This window comes from Papaver somniferum, unplaced genomic scaffold (assembly GCF_003573695.1).
Source record: "Papaver somniferum cultivar HN1 unplaced genomic scaffold, ASM357369v1 unplaced-scaffold_154, whole genome shotgun sequence".
Classification (NCBI taxonomy): domain Eukaryota; kingdom Viridiplantae; phylum Streptophyta; class Magnoliopsida; order Ranunculales; family Papaveraceae; genus Papaver; species Papaver somniferum.
Genome location: NW_020624820.1, coordinates 9215927 through 9237372, shown reverse-complemented (window position 1 = coordinate 9237372; position 21446 = coordinate 9215927). Strand labels below are relative to the sequence as shown.

The following is a 21446-nucleotide window of genomic DNA, read 5'->3' as shown; positions in this document are numbered from 1 at the left end:
TGGACCTTATCGCTCAAACTAGTCTCGCTCTGGACTAAACCGTTATTTTTTTCCCCACCCCTCTAAAATTCGTGGGAGTGTCTCTGATTCTGATGTACTTTTGTTTTCGAGTTCAAGTGTTGTTGTTGTTGGTTAAACATTAAAATATCTAGGGTTTTGTCCGTCAACCACTATTTTCAGTTTACCGTTATAGTATAGAGAGAAAGGAGAAATCTAGGGTTTCTCTTCTGCAACTTTGAATAAAATCATGGGGCGTTACCGTGGTGTTCCTAATTCAGCAGACGAGGATCTAAGTTCCAGGTACTTATGGCTCTCTTCTTCCAATCTCTTGATACTTCGGTTCCGTTGGGAATTTTTTCTCTTTTCCAGAAAACAAAACTTTGGGAAGTTTGTAATTTCATGGAAATAATTTGCGAGTGTTGAAAATGCAGTTCCTTTGTGAATTTTGAGCTCAACTAGAGGATTGTTTTGTACAGTCAGTCAATACTTGAAAGAGACCATGTTCATGAAACTTTTTGCCAACAATTTGTGAGGATTATCTTGAATTTAGAATTCCTGAGTATGGAAGAAATGGTTATCGTGCCTTTGTAACCATCAAAGGATGATGCTGATAAGGCTTAGTAGGTCTTTAGTGCTACAAATGCAGCTCCTTTGTGAATTTTGAGCTCAACTAGAGGATTGTTTTGTACAGTCAGTCAGTACTGGAAGAGTCTATTCTTGAATTGAAACTTTTTTGCCAACTATTTGTGACAATTTTCTTGAATTTAGAATTGCTTTGTATCCAATAAATGGTTATTGTGCCTTTATAACCACCAAAGGATGATAAAGATTAAGGCTTTGTAGGTTTTTCCTGTGTCTAGGCATGAGAGTTGTGTTATCTTAATATATATCCATGACTATAAAATGCTTCATGATGTTCATTTTGAGTTAGTTTCAGATGTTTATTCAGGGTAATTATCTTTCAAGTATTAGCATTTTCTGATTAATTCGTATATGTCCTTGCCTATTGTTGTTTGGATTTTGTGCATCTTTTTTATGACTAGTTATTTGCTGTTTTGGTCTCTCTGCCACCTCCGTGAAAATTCACTTTATTTTCTGGTTCCTTTCTAGGTCTAAAAGAAAAAGGGCAGCTACCAGTGGAGAGAACTTAGATTCTTCAAGTGCAGGTTTGTTCAGACATAAATATGTGAAAATCTTCATAGTCTCCTATTTTATTTTTATAATTAATTTAAGACACAATTGGTTAGAAAGAATTTTGATAAAACATTTCTAGTCGATCGTGGATCTGGCTCCTCAGTGCCCGACCATCAATATTAGAATATTGACCTTGTAAAATAATGTGTCAATGAATTTCAGTTCTCAAGCTAATCCAGTATTCCGCATATTCTTTTACTATTCAAACCACATCCCTCAACCTATGGGCTATGGTTTTGACATGTGCGGAGCAACAATTTGATAGAATTTCTAGGACCTTGAGTTTTTCACCACAAGCATTATGCGCAACCGTCATATTAGAACATTGACCTTGTCCTGAAAATGGCTTCTGTGAGTAGTGATAATTCAAAAGATAAAAAAGAGTTGATGCATCAAAAAGTTAATGTCGGAAAAAGTGTTCATGCTCCATCCACCATGCACCCGTCTTATTGAGATTCTTGCCACAAAAAATGTTGAAGTCGTCCTTATGGAGGTTGTTGGATGATTATCTAGTGTATGGTAATCTTTTGTTATCTTTCCCTCTTGTCATATATTACGCCTATCACCGCCTTTGGTTGAGAAAATGAGGGTCTTAGTCCTCCTCTCAGTTACCAGTTCAGTAATATATTTCAGTTTGAATTGCAATACCTGTACACTAAATACAAAAGCATTTGTCATGTATTTCTTATGCCATTTATGGGCTTTCTTCACTATCCTAGAATCTTGGTATCTCGAAGGCATCAATCAGATAACATCAGTGAGTTTTCTTTTATTTTTGATGAAACAGCTCCAGGAACAAGTGATGGAAAGAGGGCATTATACCACTGCAATTATTGCAATAAAGATATTTCTGGGAAGATTCGTATCAAGTGTGTAAAGTGCCCTGATTTTGATCTATGCATAGAGTGCTTTTCTGTAGGAGCTGAAGTTACACCTCACAAGAGCAATCACCCTTACAGGGTTATGGTTAGTATCTACTTGCTTTTTATTCCTTTTGAAATAACTGTTTAGGTTGGTATGTGCATATGCATCTTAAGCTACTTGATGAAACAAATGATCATGATACACTGTTGAATGTGTGTACTTAGTGTGAAACATACTCACTGTCAAAAAAAAGAGATGTGCATATACTTGTCAAAAAAGTATATATGGTAAATTATTCTAATTCTGATAGTGCATAGGATATAGAGAATATGTATCATAATCCAACATATGTTTAGAACTTTAGATTATATAGGGGTCAAAAAGTTAGGATTTTAAACACAACGACTTGAAAAATTCATGCCATGTAAATCATTTGATATTCAGAAAATGATTACTCTTCGTTTACCGTTAAGTGATTAGGCACCGATTTCTGGTCATATGTTTTCTAATTCTCCATTGCGATTGCAAATGGTTGTCTCACATCTTATATGATCTAGTGCAGATTATATATGAGTATTGTACTTTATTAACTCTCTTGCTTTTCTCTTTTTATTTATTTTCTTCAACAGGACAATTTGTCATTTCCCCTTATTTGTCCAGATTGGAATGCAGATGAAGAGATATTGCTTCTAGAGGTACTTCCTTTACTTATCATAACGTCCATATGAATCCACATACAGTTACATGAATCCATATGGAATCATCACATCCACATTTAAGGCTTGTATAGACAATGTGGGGGAGCTTATGCCTGCTAATTTTTTACCTTGTAGGGTATTGAAATGTATGGATTAGGTAACTGGGCAGAAATTGCAGAGCACGTTGGTACGAAGAGTAAAGCTTTATGTATCGATCACTTCACGACTGCCTATATGAATTCTCCGTGTTTCCCACTCCCTGTAAGATTTATATTATTTTTTACCTGATATTTCCAAGGCCATTAGCCATGTATGTTTCTATGCAGCAATAATAATTAGTCACTTGTAAAAAAAATGGTAGCAATAATTTTCTGATGCATCTTTTGCAGGACATGTCTCATGTTGTTGGAAAGAACAGAAAGGAGCTTCTTGCTATGGCAAAGGGACACAATGAGGTCAAGAAAGGTTAGTCATGGGTCATGGCTTCTGCAGCTAATTTTTCCATTTTTTCATGAATTATCCTGATGTTGCTTCAACTAAATTCAGTTGATGTATATCTGTCACTCCTTACTATTGCTCAATATTATATTTCTGTCAATTGTTCTTTGTTAGAATTTGAAGTTACACTCAGCAGATATCATTTCTGATAACATTGAATAAAGAACTGGATTCAGCGTTCCATACATATTTGACTAGGTGGGCTATACTAGTGAGGACCATGGTGATAGTGCACCTTCAGTATATCAAATATATTCTATGTCTAGGTTCTGCTTCCATATGCTAGCTTACGACATGCTTGATCAGTTGGATAGCATGCAAACCATGTCATTCGCCACATCTCATTGTGCACATGAGAAGGTATTAGAAAGCTGCAAGTTAACATCGATGATAGTTAAATTGAGACTCACTGTTCCAGAAATTGTTGGTTGAAAAATAGATTGGACTCCGTTTTTAATGGTGGTTGTTAGTGTCGAAATTTCTCGTCACCGCCTTTTGACAATGTGGGCATCCTAGTAGTTGGGGAACAATTTTAATGGGGGGATACTTCAAAACGTTTACTACGTTATTCTGCTTTGAATCTATTTTACAGTTGGTAGAAATGTGAATTCCACACCAGTTGGTAATAATGTTTAACCACGATCATTTCCCTATTATTATGTCAAATGCCATAAAGTATGTAGCTGTAACTGAACTTAGAAGGGACGAAGTGAATTAGTCTGTTACACGTCAGAATTTGACAAGGCACCTATTTGGTATCAGTGCATTATGTGCTACAACAACACGCCTAAAAAATATTTCAGCCGTGTCAATATGTATTTACACGGACACGCGTATCAATACTTCAAGATACAACCCAGTTAGAAGACTTTGACTAAATTATCAGATATCAAATCAAGATAAATCAATACCTTAATATTAGGAAACTTAAATATTTGACTAGATTCTATGAGAAGTTTTAACTTTACTAACAAAATATTAGTTCCAAATCCACTGATCTTGCCCTCTTCTTATCCCGACTTCTTCTCTCCAGTGAAGTTTATGTAATGCCTTTCGGATTAATCATACATATTATATGCATATATCTTGCAAATTCACCACCTTATATAGTTATATATCTATGTTAAAGTATTAAATTCAATGATATTTATATTGTGTGTGCCGTGTCCACGTATTTCAGTTTTTTAAGTTGTCTTGTCAAAGTAGCGTATTGGATACAAGACATCTACACCGTGTCCATGTAACACAGGTGTATTTGTCTTAGTGACCTTTAACTAGGTAAAATCTTAATGTAGTTCTGTTAAATACTCATGCATCACGCTTCCTAATATGCCTTGTTTGTACTTTTCCGATGAATATATGTTTTTTACTGGTAGATCAAGGCCAGGGAGGATCATCTTCCAATTCTTTCTGCATGCTCTCAAACTGGTGCATTTGATTTGATATACAGATGATCTTATGAGTTTTTTAGTTCAAAGAAAGAAACTTGTGAGAAAATTAGTTGTGCATATCAAACATTTAAATGCTGAATGGTTCAAGTTGGGTTTCTAGAATACTTGCTTAAAATAGATCAATGATCTTTTATTGATCCCCGCTGAATGTTTTCGCTTATCTTCCCGTCTTCTTTTTTCCTCTTTTTTTTTTTTTTTCCTCTTAAAGAATGTCCAGCTTAATTTTTATTTTTTTAGTGAACATTTGTTTTCTTGCAATAAAAAAGAAAAAGTTCTTTGTTCTAAATGTTACAGTGGCTGCCACAGGGTTTCCTACATTTGGCGATTTCACGCTGAAAGAAGATTCTCCATTCTCTCCTTCTAGAGTCAAGTATGATCAGTATCTTATTATGTTATATGCAGAAGATTGCCTGTCCTTCCCATCTTTCTTTTTTTTTTTAGCCTTTTTCTTTCTTTATTAGAGCCTTAGAAGCTCCATGCTAATTTGGTTTGCTTCATCAGGATTGAAGGTCAATCACCATCTAGCTTAACTGCAGGTATGTAGTCTCAATGTTCCTTCTCTGTCAGTCTGATTTAGTTGGTCATGAGACCGGATAATTTCATGTATGCTGTAAATAATGCAAGAAGCACAAACTTGTTTTCAGCATCAGACGATTCTGGGACTGGTTTTAGCAGCATCAATAGAGCATCAGCAGGTGCAGTTAAGAAAGCATCAAGTATGGCCCAAATCAAAGAGACGGCAGATCCAGTCAAAGTGGAAGGTTAGCTTACTTGGAAACTTGGAGTCACAGATGAATAAGCAAACTTAGGAAACAAACCTTTCTTGTCTTCGGCTCCCTAAAGCTTTATCGTGCACTGCTCTTAACCTTAAGTCTTCTGGGAAGTCTTTGTTTGTTATATGCTTAATGCAGTTGAGGGAACAAGCTTTTGCATGTTCAATTTCCCCTTAGCTTTGGTCTCCCTTCCATCATATAGAATCGTCAGAGAGAAGTCGAACTTTAGGTTTCAGGCCATATTAAACGTACATGGGGCAGGTAGTCCTACAAATGAATTTTGGGACCTCGACTTTTCAAGACCTTACTGGTTAATTCTTATAGGCTTCCTGGAGATAGAGACCAGTTCCTTGTGGGCCATGTGGGGGGTTCCTTTGTGATTTAAATTGGTTCACCAGGGTAACATCCTTAACTAAGTTGCAATTGGACAACCCTGTAGTGTCTATACTCTCAGAGTCTACAGTGCCAATCCTTAGAATTCTTAACAAGGTAACTTTATTTTGCTATATGCTGCTGCCAGATTCTCACGTGGACAGAAGTATTGGGGGAAAGAAACCTATACCAGCCAGAGAAGAGGGGCCATCTATGACAGAACTAAGTGGCTATAATGCTAAAAGACATGAGTTTGAACCCGAATACGACAATGATGCTGAGCAGTCACTTGCAGAGATGGAGTTCAAGGATACTGATACTGAAGCCGAGTGTGAACTTAAGCTGCGAGTGTTGCGTATTTATCTGAATAGGTATACTCGTTTTCTAAGTTCCCCGTACAATAGTAGATTGTTAAAGAGAAATTGAATAAACCATATTATACATCTGCAAAACATGATAGAGTTAACTGCTCAATGAAGACTATAAACATAACTGTAAGATTGCAGTGAGTAATTATTATTCTGCTTTTTGATGCGTAACGCAAGTACTCTATAGTTCAGTGTAAGCACAGTTACTTTGGTTAGAATATATATGTAGGCAGTTGATTCCTCTGTCATGGCACACTTGGTCTGTGATAGAACGACATCAAGTTTCAGGTAGTAAACATGCTTATATATTGCATGCGTGAATGCGAAGTATCATAAAAGTGGAACATTCAATTACTATGAGACTCTTAACATGTTACAGTAAGTGTTCAATTTGAATGTCGAATGCATTCTTGTAGTTGAAATTCTGCTTTTATAACTCTCCCATGTTGGACCTGCTTTGAGGTGAATTGCATTCATTTTCCTTATAGATCAAATGTACTGACAGATTCTTGGCAGGCTTGACGAGAGGAAGCGAAGGAAGGACTTTATATTGGAAAGAAATTTACTGAACGCTGATCCGCTGGAGAAGGATCTCTCTCCTGAAGAAAGAGAGATATATCAACGCTACAAGGTTTACATGCGCTTTCATTCGAAAGAAGAACACGAGGAACTCATAAGGACAGTTATTGAGGAGCATGGAATGAAGAAAAAAATTCAAGAACTTCAGGTATGTTGCTTGTTTGACAAAGAAAATTACTAGTTCTGGTTCAGGCAAGCATTTTTTTCCGAACTACCCTAGAACTTTTCCTGGGAGAATTAGCAAGTGGTTTAGGTATGCCATGAATAGTTGCTGACAAAGATACATGCATGCAAATCAAACTGAGTCATATTATCATAGAATCTAATGGTTTGTATCATGTATTAAATATAAAGTACGTGTAGCAGTAGTAGCATCTTAAAGGAAATGAGGTATGGAGGATAATCTCCACTTTTGAGTTTGTCTAGAACTAAAAGAGATTCTGGCGTTAAACGTGACCAAGGGCCAGGGCTGTTATTTCCCTAGGAAAAATCTAAACCTAGACTACTCGATCTGTCAGAGACTGAGTTGGGCCAGCTTGGGCTAGTGAAGTGGAGTTAACAGTACTAGTATTATGTGGAGTCTTCGTTGAGAAAGTGATGCCTCTAAATTGTTCATAATTATCCGTTTGGTGTAAGAATGTTTGCCACCCAGTGGCCCACGTCCTAGATATTTTTAGAGCAAGGTTTTTCTTTATGTGGATTCAATTTTTAAGCTTAAAGTTTTGACTCCAGGCCAGACCTGATACCTCAGTCGTTCTTTGATTTTACGCACCTCATGATTTGCTTTTGAGTCACCCTCTTAAAAATAAGATAGTGCGCCAACGATACAATTTTTATATGGTTCTTCAAACCTTGAAACCTTTTTGTCATTTATTATATCACCATAGGTCATTTTTCCTCTTGTAATTCATCTCTTAAATGTGATGTAGGAAGCCCGAGCTGCTGGGTGTCGCACATCAGCTGAGGCAAACAGATATCGTGAACAGAAAAGGAAAAGGGAGGCCGAGGAAAGCGCTTTCAAAGGGAAGGAAAGTTCTCAGCTTGGGGCTAGTGGTAAATTTCTGCAAAGGGTGAACCGCCCCAAAAGCGAACCTGATGGCAGCAGTCCTCGAGGTGGTTTAAAAGGGTCTGCTGGGTTCGAGTCTGGTGGCAAAGGTTTATCTACAACACCAGCACTGGGTTTTGCAAGTTGTTTGGATGATTGGGATCTCACCGGACTTCCTGGGTCTGACCTACTATCTGATGCTGTAAGTTTGTACTTGTTTGTTGCAATATTTTTATTCATGAGATTTTCAAGTTTCGGCTACTATTGAGTGCTAGTTTTTTGATCCGCATTTAATATGGGTACAACAACCTCAACATATGAGTGACATTAGGCAAACCTCAATTGTGAGAAGGGTGTTAGTTTCTTAAAGTTCCTGGCACACGTCTTCCTTGCCCAGGTTTAACATCCATCAACAAATTGTCTGTTTAGTACTGAATAAAACATGGGAACACAGTAGGGTGAGTATGTTGGCTCATGTTCAAAGTGATGTTTGATGAGCTTCCCGGGTCCACTTTGATTTTCTAAACTGTTAACACATTGTGGAATCTTCTTGAACTCCAAACACCCTCTCAAAGTACCTTTTGAGAGTTGGATGGATTAGTTATTCCTACTATGTCTTTGACCAACAAATCTAGATCTGTCTAAATATTTGATGATCTCTGACTGATAAATTTGAACATTTTAAGCGTGACTTAGAGCATAACCTCCAGGTACTCCATCTGATTGCTTGAATTTCATCAATCAGGTTGTTTCTTGGATTCGAGTGACTGCTGTTTTGGGCGTTGTTATCTGCACTTAGAGGCTATATGAAACGTATTAAGATTTAGGGCTGCGAACTCGTTATCTTGTTTTTCTTTATATAACAACCTAGAACTGAAACCTATTGTTGGTTCATGCACACAAATAGGAGTCGAAGGTGATGGTCTGCTATACTGACAACCTGATGAAGTAGTTATGAAAAGTCATGCATGTAACCGTATGTTGGTTTGAGAGCAGGAATCTTTTTTCTTCTTCCAGAATTGCTTTCTGATTTCAGTTTATTTTTGCTGTTTTCGCAGGAGCAAAGATTGTGCCGTGAATCCAAATTGCTTCCTTCTCATTATCTAAAAATGCTGGAAGTTATGTCGAAGGAGGTTTTCAGTGGCAACATTACCAAAACATCTGATGCTTATCGACTATTTAAAGTAGACCCAAGCAAAATTGATGGAGTATATGATATGCTTGTAAAAAAGGGGATTGCTCAAATATAAACTATTTTTTTGTCTTGGGGAAGGCCTTGCAACAGTTGTTTGCCATTGTACACCCCTTTCCACATATGTATCATTGTATGTAGTCCTTTTAATTCTTGTAAGCTTGTAACATTTTATATGAACAAGTTGCCATTTCAATAATTTTTTCCCAGACTGACGGATTAAATAATTCTGCCAGTTTAGATAAACGACTGGAGTCGTCTTGAGATGGGACAAATTCTTGCACAGTCAGCGCTCAAACTAAACACTAAGAAATCAAAAGAGTTTTGCTAACTGGGTTTCACAGCCATGATAAACTGTACAATGATTCTAATTTGTTTAACAAAACTAGTCCATGTAAAAATTTGTAACTTTTCTTTTACTTGATTATTTCTATCACGCAGATCCAGAACTTCAAGTTCAACCAGGAGTACTAGTATGACATAGTATCTTTAAAGAGTACAATGATCTTTGAGAACTTGCCTGGCTAGATTCAGACAACCACTCTTCTTATAGATCAAGTGCAAATTGTAAGCGGCTTCTCTTTGGAGATCACAGTAACCCGATTGCTTTGTTTCTTGAATACTTGACTCATCATTAGGAGCTTCGGGATTGGGTAATCCTTCTGCCGCATTTCCAACACCTTCTAATAATATGAAACTGCTAGAGTAACCAGACCAACATGTTGACATGCCCGACCAACATTATACAACGCTTCCTGGCAACTTCCTGGAAGTCTGAAATTGCTAAAGAGAAATGCAAAGCCTTGTGCTAGACATTGATGCTTGTTTTGAAGTCTAAATCCAAGTGCTAAGTTGATTAAAGCAGTCCCGACACAGAGTTTGATCAATGAACTGTCTGGCATTAGTTTATATGCTTCAAGATATTCTCTTGCAGCTGCTTGATGTTGGCTGATATTGGTAAGCTGATGTCCAAAAATGATCATGGGAGGTATACAATCAGTGTCTGCGCACCTCATATTATGCAGAAACTTAACATGCTTTGCCAACCTGTTCTCCAATCTGGAAATAACTTTGTAGTAACAATTCCAGGCCGCAAAGCTGCGAGGATGCTGCTGAACAATGTATCTTGCACAGTCATAACCCGATGTTGGATCAGCCGTGTTGTATGCTATCTGAGCCCCAAGAGACCGAAGCTCCTGTTTCTTCTCAAGCGGAATTGTATTGTCTGCCAATCTTAGACTGCCATTAATAATCTCCAGGGCTTCCAAATTTCTTCGCAGTGATGTCAATGCCTTGCACAGATCTAAAATAAGCTGATAATGTTCAACGTTCTTTAGGAGTTTTGGCAACGGAGGCTCTCTCAGTGCTTGTTGCGGCGACTCTTCGTCAGAATCTTCACTGTGCCAATCCTGGCCTGCTGCAATGACTGCAGCCTTTCTCTCCTCCTTCAGAGCTGCTTTCTTCTGAAGTGACTTCTTCGCTCTATAAGCTTTTAACAGTTCTGAAGGTGCTGCTAGCTGTCTAAAACCACGAACTACATAATGAGTGTGGTGCTGATCATCTGGTAACTTTGCCCTGTCAGACACAACAGGTTTCTAGAGCCGTTTCTTTGATCGAACTTTCTGGTTCAAGCTTTTAATAAAGAGTGTTTCACGAACAGGTGACAAAATTGCCTCAACAAAGTCTTCAAGCATTCCTTTAGAGTGATAAACACGGGCAAGTTGCATTTTAACTTCCGCATTATTCCACCAAGGTTTAGAAGCCATTGAGCTTGTATCACTTGTTGATGCTAAACCCTCTGGAGGAGAAAGCAATTTAATCACTTCATCCTCTTTGTCTTCTTCAATAAGAAGAAAAGCCAAAGTTAGGCGAGCATCGACATTTCCCTCCATTGCCTTTGTACCCAGAGATTTATTAAAGAACGTAATTGCTTGCCTTCGCTCCTTTAGTGCTAAGTAACACTGAGCAATTTTCATATGCAACAAACAGTTGCCGCCGTTTTGATCAATTCCGTCCAGCAAGAAATAATACTTCAATGCAGTGTCATAATGCCCAAGATTCTTAAACGCGTTCGCCACGGCTGTAATTAAGCCAGCGTTCTCTCCATTATGCTTCATTTGCAAATTCATAAACAAATTCTCAGCCTGTTCAATATTTCCAAGATGCACATGACAAATTCCTGCTTTGACACTCAAACTCAGTGGCAACTGCTCCTTAAAATGTTCAATCATCTCAAGTGCCTTAAAATGTTCATTATTTTCCATGAGTATGGTGGCCAGAAGATCAATCACACTCCATTCTGGATCTTCTGACATTCTCTCTTTCATGTAGTCTTCCAGAATGCTGATGGACTGCTCTACCTGACCACTTCTGTGTAACATCTTCGCAGCCATCATTCGCGCTTCAACATTTTCAGGAAACAGTCCGACTATCCGGTTATATTCTTCCGCAGCTTTCTGATGCTCTCCAAGCTCAATGTGAAGTGCTGCACGATCTAATCCAAGACCCAAATCATTAGGATCGGCCTTTATCGCTTTAGAGAGGCAATATGCAGCCATGCCAGTATACCCTTGCTCTACAGACAGAGCTACAAGCCTCTTCCAGAGAGATGAGTGTTCCTTGGGTGCCATATGACAAGCAATCATGTAAAAGTTGATGGCTCTTTTCTTATCTCCAAATTCCTCGTATTAAGGCCAAGAGTGTGGTACGTTTCAGATAAATTTGGAGCATGCTTGATTACATCCATCAGTATACGTATTGCCTCTTCATATTGCCGTTTAGCAAAAAGGATATAAGCCTCACCAAGTTTTCCAGAGATTTCACTGCTAAGTTTGTTTCTGGATCCCTTCTTTCTACCCATTTTCTTCATCTTCTTTGATTTTTTCCATTTCCACTGAACCATCCCTCCCATCAGCTCATCAACATTCTGTTGGAAATATTGACAACAATTGAAAAAATACTGTGAAAAATACTTAGCTCGAACCAATGGTTGATTTCTGATGCAGCAGCAAATTGTCGCAGAGTAATAGAGGCACGTATGATATACGCTGTCCTAAAGACAATATTTGCCGGCTACTCCTCTTGTAGAGAGATGCTATAGCCCTATCGACAAAATGCCTCCGGGATACAACTATCGTTAGCGTTCCTCATTGTAGCATACAAGAGAACACCCTTAGAACTTGGCAACAATGATTAACAAAACTTAAAACAGAGAAAACTGGGTAGTAACTGTTTACAGAAAACAAAGGAGTAGAAGAAGAGATGTTTCTCTGTTGTGTGTAATTGAGCTGAAAACTCCTCTCTTATATCGTGTTCAAGAAAAATTTGGACGTTAGAAATAATGGAATAAGATTCCCATGCGTATGACAAAAGAGGGGCAGAGATTCTCACTTTGTCAGGAAAACAGTCACTAAGAAAACTGTGTAAAAGAAAAGGCTGCAAAGCTGCTGACTAGAAGACTGTGTAAAGTGAAAGTTTTTGTCTGTCCAAGAGAAGCATGCGAACAGAAAACAGTGTATGCTTTTGTCAGTCAACAAAGAAACACGCGTGGCAGACAAATCAGTCAACAAAGAAGCACGCGTGTCAGACACATAAGACAAGAGAAGATTCTTATACATGTATGGAAACCCATAAGAAAAAAAAACCCGTAAGAAAACTTTCAGCAAAAATATAGGATCTAGTGAACCCACACCCACACCCACACCCGACCAGACGGACGGCGGCGTGCGTGCTTCGGTGCGAAGCACCGCGCGTAAGAGAAAGGCAACCTTGCCCTAGTCTAGGTCTTCTCCCTCACACAAAATTGTGTTGACCCAAAGGGCCATGCCCTTTAGCCAATTCTATGGTATTTAAGTCTAAAACTCTTTAGATTTTAGTCTATGTGGGACTATTGTTTTATCAATTCAAAAGAAAAAACAACTAGTGGGCGATAGGTCTAGGGATCAAAACATAGTCCATGCATATTTGGTTTTAAAACAAAAAACCCGTTTTTTTCTAAAAATCCCCCACATGAATGATAAAACATGTCGACAAAATTACGAGAAAACTGATTACATCAAATTTAGGCTAAGGTGTCCCAGAGATTGAACCTTAACTTAGTGAGAGGTTACCGGAACTGCTTGTTGTAGCGGTGAACACAATGTCTTGAACCGCCAACAGTGAATGCAATTCAGAAATAACAACCACACTTGATGTCTCGAAGAAAAGCTGCCAAGCTCTTGCCGTTGTGCCCGTTTTGGCCGTGGGCTAAATCCCGGACTTAATGAATGTCTCTAGAGAATCAGCTCAAATTCTCATAGGAAGCGGCCTCACTTCCAACATCCACATAGGTGAGTCCATTAAGAGTTTCCTGCCACACCCCTCTTTAAGCAAAGCCATGGTACTCATTAAGATCTTTACAGATCATCCTAAATCATGCAGGTATCACTATCACAAAGTTACACCATAGGGAGGGACTAAGATAGTGTTGTTCCGACATCACCAAAAATTAGTTGTCTCATTGAACCTTGATCTTGGAGCTCCATTCACAAGGTTGAGTATCCTTCATGGCGATTTATTCTATGAGCTTAAGTCTTATCCCCCTCGATGTGGATCTAACTACCTCTCTAGATAATCCTTTCGTCAAAGGATCTGCAATATTCTCTTTAGACCTCACAAAGTCTATAGAGATGATACCAGTAGAGAGTAGTTGTTTCACTGTCTTGTGTCTTCTTTGTAGATGTATAGACTTTCCGTTGTATACACTATTCTTTTCCAACCAATAGAAGCTTGACTGTCACAGTGGATTGCGATGGAAGACACAGGCTTGGGCCAGAGTGGAATTCCTCCCAGGAAACCTCGTATCCATTCAGCTTCCTCTCCAGCTTTCTCCAAGGCTATAAACTCATACTCCATGGTCGATCGAGCTATACATGTCTGTTTGGAAGACTTCCATGACACAGACGCACCTCCAAGTGTGAAGATGTACCCAATAGTGGATTTCCACTCATCTGAGTCTGATATCCAGTTAGCATCGCAATACCCTTCTAGCACAACAGGATACTTCCCAAAACTTAAGCAATAGTTTGAAGTTCCTCTCAGGTACCGTAGAACTCTGTAGAGAGCATTCCAGTGATCCTTCCCAGGGTTGCAAGTGTACCTGCTCAATCTACTCACAGTGTAGGCAATGTCAGGTCTTGTGCAGTTCATCAAATACATAAGACTGCCAATAATGCGAGAATACTCAAGTTGAGAAATTCCCTCACCCTTGTTCTTTTTCAAGTTACAATTGGGATCATAAGGAGTAGATACATGTTTCACACTTTCATGATTAAATCTCTTAAGTACAGTTTCAGCAAAATCAAGACTATATCCATCAGACGTCTTTCTGATTTTCATCCCTAAGATTACATCTGCGGGGCCTAAGTCTTTCATGTCAAAATTTTCGTTAAGCATGCTTTTAGTGGTATTAATAATATCAAGGTTACTGCCTAATATGAGAATATCATCAACATATAGGCACACAATAACATGAGAATCATCCACAGATTTAATGTAAACACATTTATCAGATTCATTAACCTTGAAGCCATTAGAAATCATTACATGATCAAATTTTTCATGCCACTGTTTAGGTGCTTGTTTTAAACCATATAGAGATTTTTTCAATTTGCATACTTTGTCTTCAAACCTTTTCATAACAAAACCTTCAGGTTGGTCCATATAAATTTCGTCATTCAATTCACCATATAAAAATGCAGTTTTAACATCCATCTGATGTATATGCAAATCATAAATAGAAGCAATAGCAATCAGCATCCTAATAGGAGTGATTCTTGTGACCGGTGAATAGGTATCAAAGAAATCTAATCCTTCCTGTTGTCTATAGCCCTTAGCTACCAACCTAGCTTTGTGTTTTTCTATAGTTCCATCTGTTCTAAGCTTCCTTTTGAAGACCCACTTGCAACCTATGGTTTTACTACCAGGAGGTAAGTCTACAATCTCCCAAGTTTCGTTTTGTTGAATGGAATCCCACTCATTAATCGAAGCTTCTTCCCAGAAGGGAGCTTCCGGAGAAGTCATAGCTTCCTTATAGGTTTGGGGTTCAGACTCTACAGTAAGAGTCACAAAATCTGGACCGAAACTTTTCTCGGTTCTAACCCTCTTACTTCTTCTAGGTTCGGTCTCATCATCTAGATACGGGGGCTGACTAGTTGAAGGAACATCTGAGCGATCATCGTGGACCCTTTTGCGAGGTCCATACCCTAAAGGAAAAATGTGTTCAAAAAACACTGCATCTCTAGATTCCATTATGGTGTTCTGACCAATGACCATGAACCTATAAGCACTAGTGTGCTCAGGATAGCCTAGGAAAACACAATCCACAGTTTTAGGTCCTATTTTGGTTTTTTTGGAGCGAGGAATGGCCACCTTGGCCAAACACCCACACACTTTAAAGAATGCATAGGAAGGTTGTCTACCTCTCCATAACTCATATGGAGTTTTGTCATATTTCTTAAATTGAACTCGGTTCAAGATATAACAAGCAGAGAGAATTGCTTCCCCCCACAAGTTCGTAGGTAGCCCTGAACTAGCTAACATAACGTTCACCATATCTATGAGTGTTCGGTTTTTCCTTTCAACTACTCCATTCGACTCAGGTGAAGAAGGTGTTGTAGTTTCATGAATGATGCCATTAAGTTTGCAAAATTCTCCTATAGGTATCACATACTCACCGCCTCGGTCTGACCTAAGAGTTTTAATTGTAACACCTCTTTGGTTTTCTACTTCAAGTTTATACAATTTGAAAGCGTCTAAGGCTTCATCTTTACTTCTAAGAAGATAAACCTGACAGTATCGTGAGTAATCATCGATAAAAGTAATGTACCATTTTTTACCACCTCTAGTTGGTGTTGATTTCAAATCTCCGAAGTCCGAGTGGATTAGTTCTAGGGGAGTTGTACTACGTTCAACCTTTTTGTTAAAGGGTTTTCTTGCATATTTAAATTCAACACAAATTTCACATTTATGACCTCTGTCAATGTTTATTTTAGGAATGCAGCCTAAATTAGAAAGTCTTTCAATGGATTTGAAATTAACATGTCCTAGTCTATCATGCCATACATGTGAGGAGTCACAAACATAAGCAGAAGAAGATGCATTAACATTCAAGTTCAAAGAAAGTACATTAAGCTTAATCATGTTTTCAGTGACATAACCTTTTCCTATGAAGTCACCACCCTTAGAGATTACAACTTTGTTAGACTCAGCTACAAATTTAAAACCTTTACCAAGTAAAATGGTTTCTGAGATAAGATTCTTGCATATGTCCGGGACGTGATACACGTCATTCAATGCGAGAGTTTTTCCTGAAGTGAGCTTCAATTCAACCTTGCCTTTTCCCACCACTTTCGTGGTGGAAGAGTTACCCATAAACAATTTCTTATCGTCCTACTGTATTATAAGAGGAGAAAGCATTTCTGAACTTGCAGACATGCCTGGTGGCTCCAGAGTCTAACCACCAGTCTCTCACATTGGTTATATTAGAGACAAGGTTGACTTCAGACACCTTGCCAGAAAAATATCCAGAATTATCTACAAAGTTCGCCTTATTTTTCTGTTTTGGATCATTTTTGCTCTTTTTAGGTGCCTTATAGTCTTTTACCATATGGCCAGGTTTACCAAAGTTATAGCAGTCACCTTTGATGGTGTTTTTAGAGACACCACCCTTTGGTTTAAGATGGTTACCTTTGGAGTTACGACGTTTATTACGTTTGTTACCATTTTTGTTGGATTCAGATTTTCCTTCATGTCCTTTCTTTGATGCAGCATTCTCTTCTAGGATATGAGCTTTGTTGGACATGTCTTTGCTCAGCATCAGGCTTTTGTCCTTGCAACACAATAGTTCCTCAACTTGAATCCTTTTCCCCAGCTCTATCATGGTGATTTCACGAGTCTTGTGTCGCAGCTTCCTTTTGTACTCGTTCCACGAAGGTGGAAGTTTTTCTATAACTGCAGATACTTGGAAAGGTTCATCAATAACATTGCCTTCAGCAAGAATTTCGTTGATGATCAGCTGAAGTTCCAAGAATTGATCGACCACAGGTTTTTCATCGGTCATTTTGTAATCAAGGAACCTAGCTACCAAAAACTTCTTGCTTCCAGCAGCCTCAGCGAGATATTTTTCCTTCAAGGCTTCCCATAAATCAAAAGCAGGAAAATTGTCTTTTGCATTATAAAAATCATACAAGGAATCATCCAAGCAGTTGAGAATATGATTTTTGCACATGTAATTCTTCCAAGTCCACCTATCCAGTCTATCTTCATAACCACGGTCATGAAGCCTTCTTGAGGGTTTTTGTAAAGCAACTTCATCTAACCTTTGGTCTTTGAGGAAAAACAACATTTTTGATTGCCATCCTTTAAAGTCTTTTCCACTAAACTTATCCGGTTTGTCAACAGTACTTTTACCCATGTTGTTACGAAAAACCAAAAGTAGTCGGGTATTGTCTTTAGATTGTTGGAAATATTGACAACAATTGAAAAAATACTGTGAAAAATACTTAGCTCGAACCAATGGTTGATTTCTGATGCAGCAGAAAATTGTCGCAGAATAATAGAGGCACGTATGATATAGTTGTCCTAAAGACAATATTCTCCGGCTACTCCTCTTGTAGAGATATGCTATAGCACTATCGACGAGATTCCTCCAGGATACAACTATCGTTAGCGTTCCTCATTGTAGCATACAAGAGAACACCCTTAGAACTTGGCAGCAATGATTAACAAAACTTAAAACAGAGAAAACTGGGTAGTAACTGTTTACAGAAAACAAAAGAGCAGAAGAAGAGATGTTTCTCTGTTGTGTGTAATTGAGCTGAAAACTCCTCTCTTATATAGTGTTCAAGAAAAATTTGGACGTTAGAAATAATGGAATGAGATTCCCATGCGTATGACAAAAGAGGGACAGAGATTCTCACCTTGTCAGGAAAACAGTCGCTAAGAATACCGTGTAAAAGAAAAGGCTGTAAAGCTGCTGACTAGAAGACTGTGTAAAGTGAAAGTTTTTGTCTGTCCAAGAGAAGCATGCGAACAGAAAACAGTATATGCTTTTGTCAGTCAACAAAGAAACACGCGTGACAGACAAATCAGTCAACAAAGAAGCACGCGTGTCAGACACATAAGACAAGAGAAGATTCTTTTACATGTATGGAAACCCATAAGAAAAAAAACCCGTAAGAAAACTTTCAGAAAAAAGATAGGATCTAGTGAACCCACACCCACACCGACGGACGGCGGCGTGCGTGCTTCGTTGCGAAGTACCGCGCGTACGGGAAAGGCAACCTTGCTCTAGTCTAGGTTTTCTCCCTCACACAAAAGTGTGTTGACCCAAAGGGCCATGCCCATTAGCAAATTCTATGGTATTTAAGTCTAAAACTCTTTAGATTTTAGTCTATGTGGGACTGTTGTTTTATCAATTCAAAAGAAAAAACAACTAGTGGGCAATAGGTCTAGGGATCAAAACATAGTCCATGCATATTTGGTTTTAAAACAAAAAAAACCCGTTTTTTCTAACACATTCCTGACATGATCATAATCATCCTCTTGCCTAGACTTCTTTGCAGAAGTATTACGAGGGCGGTTATTTATTAACAATTTTCGTTTTTTTGCAGTCAACGCTTCATATTCAAGGCGTTCGAATTTCTGATAGGGTTCAACTCCAGACGCATCATCCTCTGTGAAATCCAAAGGATTCATCTCCCCGTGAAATCTAAGTGTAAATGCATCATTATCTTCGTCTTCTTCGTCTCTATTTATGTCTTCTTCATCTTCTAGAAGGTAGTCCATCTCAAGATCCTCATTAGAAGCTTTCCTTGACGAAGATACACACTCATACGCTCCTAATCGAAATTTTCCGCCGTTTCCATAAGATCTCAAACACTCTGTATGAATATAAACAAATACCTAAGTCAACTAGACTCCGATGGCCTAATTGTTCAGACCTCAGACTTTTTAATTCTAACCCCCCCGATCAGGGTTTCGAGTCTCCCTGAGTGTTTTTTAGGGGTGTAAATTGGAAGAGGAACAAACATCTCACTTATTAAATGGGACGGGATTTATGGCTGCTGGAAAGGGCCTTCAATATTACAAATACTTAAGTAAAAAGAAATTAATGCAGTAATATACAAGTTTTACTTAAAATCTTTTTTTTCCTTTTTTTCTTCGAAAGAGAAGATTTATTAACATAATACAGAAAGTTTTACTTAAAATCAATAATCAAATATTTTTATTACCAATTCAAATGAAGTTAATCATGTTCAAAGTATTCTAATCAGATAACTAAAACCTAAAAGAGAAAAAACTCCTCAGGTGAATCAAAAAAGTTAATAAACACACTGTAGGTGGAAATGGCCGCGCCCAAATCAAACTCAAGAAATCTAACTCTTTTTTTTCCCGGTTTTTCCTAGCCCTAATATATGAAAAGAATACAAAATGGAGATGAGAACAAGATAAACCAAACTTCCTATAATATTTCTTGAATTGAATCATCAGATAAAGACACTGCCTTAGATTTTACCCAAGATTTTCTCTATATGGTAAGGAAATTTGGATTCCTATGGAATGAAAGTTGAAAAATGGAGACGAGAATAATGTGGGTTGACTGTATTAAGTATTTATACCGAGTATGTTCTACGATAAAAAAATGAAAACAGTCATCTAAGTTAGGTACACGGGTAATATTGGCGGGCTAACATGACGGGTAATATTGACGGGCTAAAAAGACGGTTATTGTGCCGGGCAAGGAGATTTGACTTGTGGTATGTGCCCGTCCCCTTATTTAAATGGGTTAGGTCAGACCATCTCATAACTGGCCATGGGCACCCTTAGGCTGTCATGGGACAGGGCGGACGATACTGGGCTTTGGGCTGCTGGGCAAAATTTACACCCCTGGTCTTTTCTGATCAAAACAAATACCTACATCGTATTAACATTGGCCCAATTGATCCAATTTGGATTACAAATCAAGGATATTTATTGCGGGGAATACATTTTTTGGGGGGCTAATTACAATCTGCAATCAGAAAATGTGAAGGCCAAGTAGGTGTGCTTGGTCATAGATGTCGTAGTAATGTAAGTAGTATATTCGTCCAAGAGTAAGCGCATGTTTGGATACATTGGAAGAAAAGACGAAACCAGAAGTTAGGCTAGGAGCAAAATTTATAAGTGAATTCTATAAGCAAGAAAATTAAATTTCGTGGAGCGAACTCTTTTTAGTGTCTGACTTTTAGAATGGAAATTTGCTTCTGATATCCAAACATCCTCTAAATTACAGTATCAAAGATAAAAAAGGTTTTTTCTCTAGGTTTAAAAATATTCATGAATTACCAGATATTATTTTTTCTCATTGTTTACATCTTATAGCTTCTTTACACCACATGATTCATCGGAGATAACGCAGAATAATTTGTATTACGATCTAAATGTGGTTCATCTGGAAAGTGCTATAGGCGGTTGTGCAATGTTTTCCCTTGTAACTGTTCGTTGGGCCGATTGCGTGATCACTTCATGAACTGTCGTCAAGTATGTCTATACATGTTCCAGTTAAGTATGCAGTCAATGCAAGTATTAGAAGTAACCCAACAGTTCAAGTATTGCGTGCAGTCTAATGTGTTTTCAAGTGTGCGGTTAGAAGAAACTGAATTCTGTTGTAAATCACTTTGACTTTGCCTGAACGAATTCTGTTGTAGGTATGTTGTAATTAGAAACCTCCTGTAACTTATCTTGTAATCTCGTTTAGTCTGATTAAGATTATCTTCTCTAACTTGTATCTTTGATGGAAACATAATGAAAGAGGAACTCTCAGCCTATGCAGTTGTGTGACAGAAAACATGGAACATGTCTAGTTTTCATATGGTATCATCTTAGACGATCCATTTTTTCCCCTACATTGTTAGCCTTGTTTAATCCTCCTCTAATGGAAGCCACTATGAAACCATTTTATCCACTCCAAGTCATCACACTTCACGATCCAATCCTCTCATTCCAAAACTAGTGAGGAATCACTCTGGCATACCCCAGTGTTAGATTCTTGTGTTAACCCACCCTTCTGATAACCCGGCCATTGTGTCGTTTTCTCACCTTCTACGAGAAGATAACTATATTTCTTGGGTTCGTGAGATTATTAAAGGCATGAATGTTAAAGGAAAATTAGGTTTTATATACGGCACCTTAACCCCTCCAATTGATCCTTTAACATATAATTGTTGAGAACGTTGTGAAGACCTCGTCGGAAGTTGGCTACTTAATTCAGTCCATCTGGTCATCTGTGCTAGTTGATTATATCCTAAATCTTCTCATTTTGTACGAAAAGATTTAAAAGTGCGTTTTCCTCTCTCGAATATTGCTACTTTGTGAAATCTGCCGCGGCTGCAAT

At 38.1% G+C, this 21446-nt stretch overlaps 1 protein-coding gene and 1 pseudogene across 2 annotated transcripts; one reads left to right on the top strand and one right to left on the bottom strand.

Annotated features, from left to right (window-relative positions):
- Positions 1-17: 17 nt before the first annotated feature.
- Positions 18-9298, top strand: LOC113336910 (transcriptional adapter ADA2-like). Of its 2 annotated transcripts, none has more exons than XM_026582614.1 (13): positions 18-300; positions 1111-1166; positions 1982-2160; positions 2688-2753; positions 2892-3017; positions 3146-3221; positions 5012-5075; positions 5207-5241; positions 5350-5466; positions 5999-6221; positions 6735-6945; positions 7727-8044; positions 8901-9298. In XM_026582614.1, the coding sequence occupies exons 1-13, from the start codon at positions 248-250 to the stop codon at positions 9090-9092; spliced, it is 1716 nt and encodes a 571-aa protein (XP_026438399.1). In that variant the 5' UTR covers positions 18-247; the 3' UTR covers positions 9093-9298. The 2 variants fall into 2 exon arrangements, with proteins under 2 accessions (XP_026438399.1, XP_026438398.1); XM_026582613.1 differs by having other exon boundaries at positions 5000-5075.
- Positions 9299-9523: 225 nt separating this feature from the next.
- LOC113336815 lies at positions 9524-18859 on the bottom strand (annotated as a pseudogene).
- Between the last annotated feature and the right edge of the window lie 2587 nt (positions 18860-21446).

Excerpts from the sequence above, each read along its gene's own strand:
- LOC113336910 (XM_026582613.1), top strand. The coding sequence starts at position 248 with ATGGGGCGTTACCGTGGTGTTCCTAATTCAGCAGACGAGGATCTAAGT. Across the intron at positions 1,167-1,981 it reads CTTAGATTCTTCAAGTGCAG|CTCCAGGAACAAGTGATGGA; the intron begins GTTTGTTCAGAC and ends TTGATGAAACAG. Across the intron at positions 3,018-3,145 it reads CTCCGTGTTTCCCACTCCCT|GACATGTCTCATGTTGTTGG; the intron begins GTAAGATTTATA and ends CATCTTTTGCAG.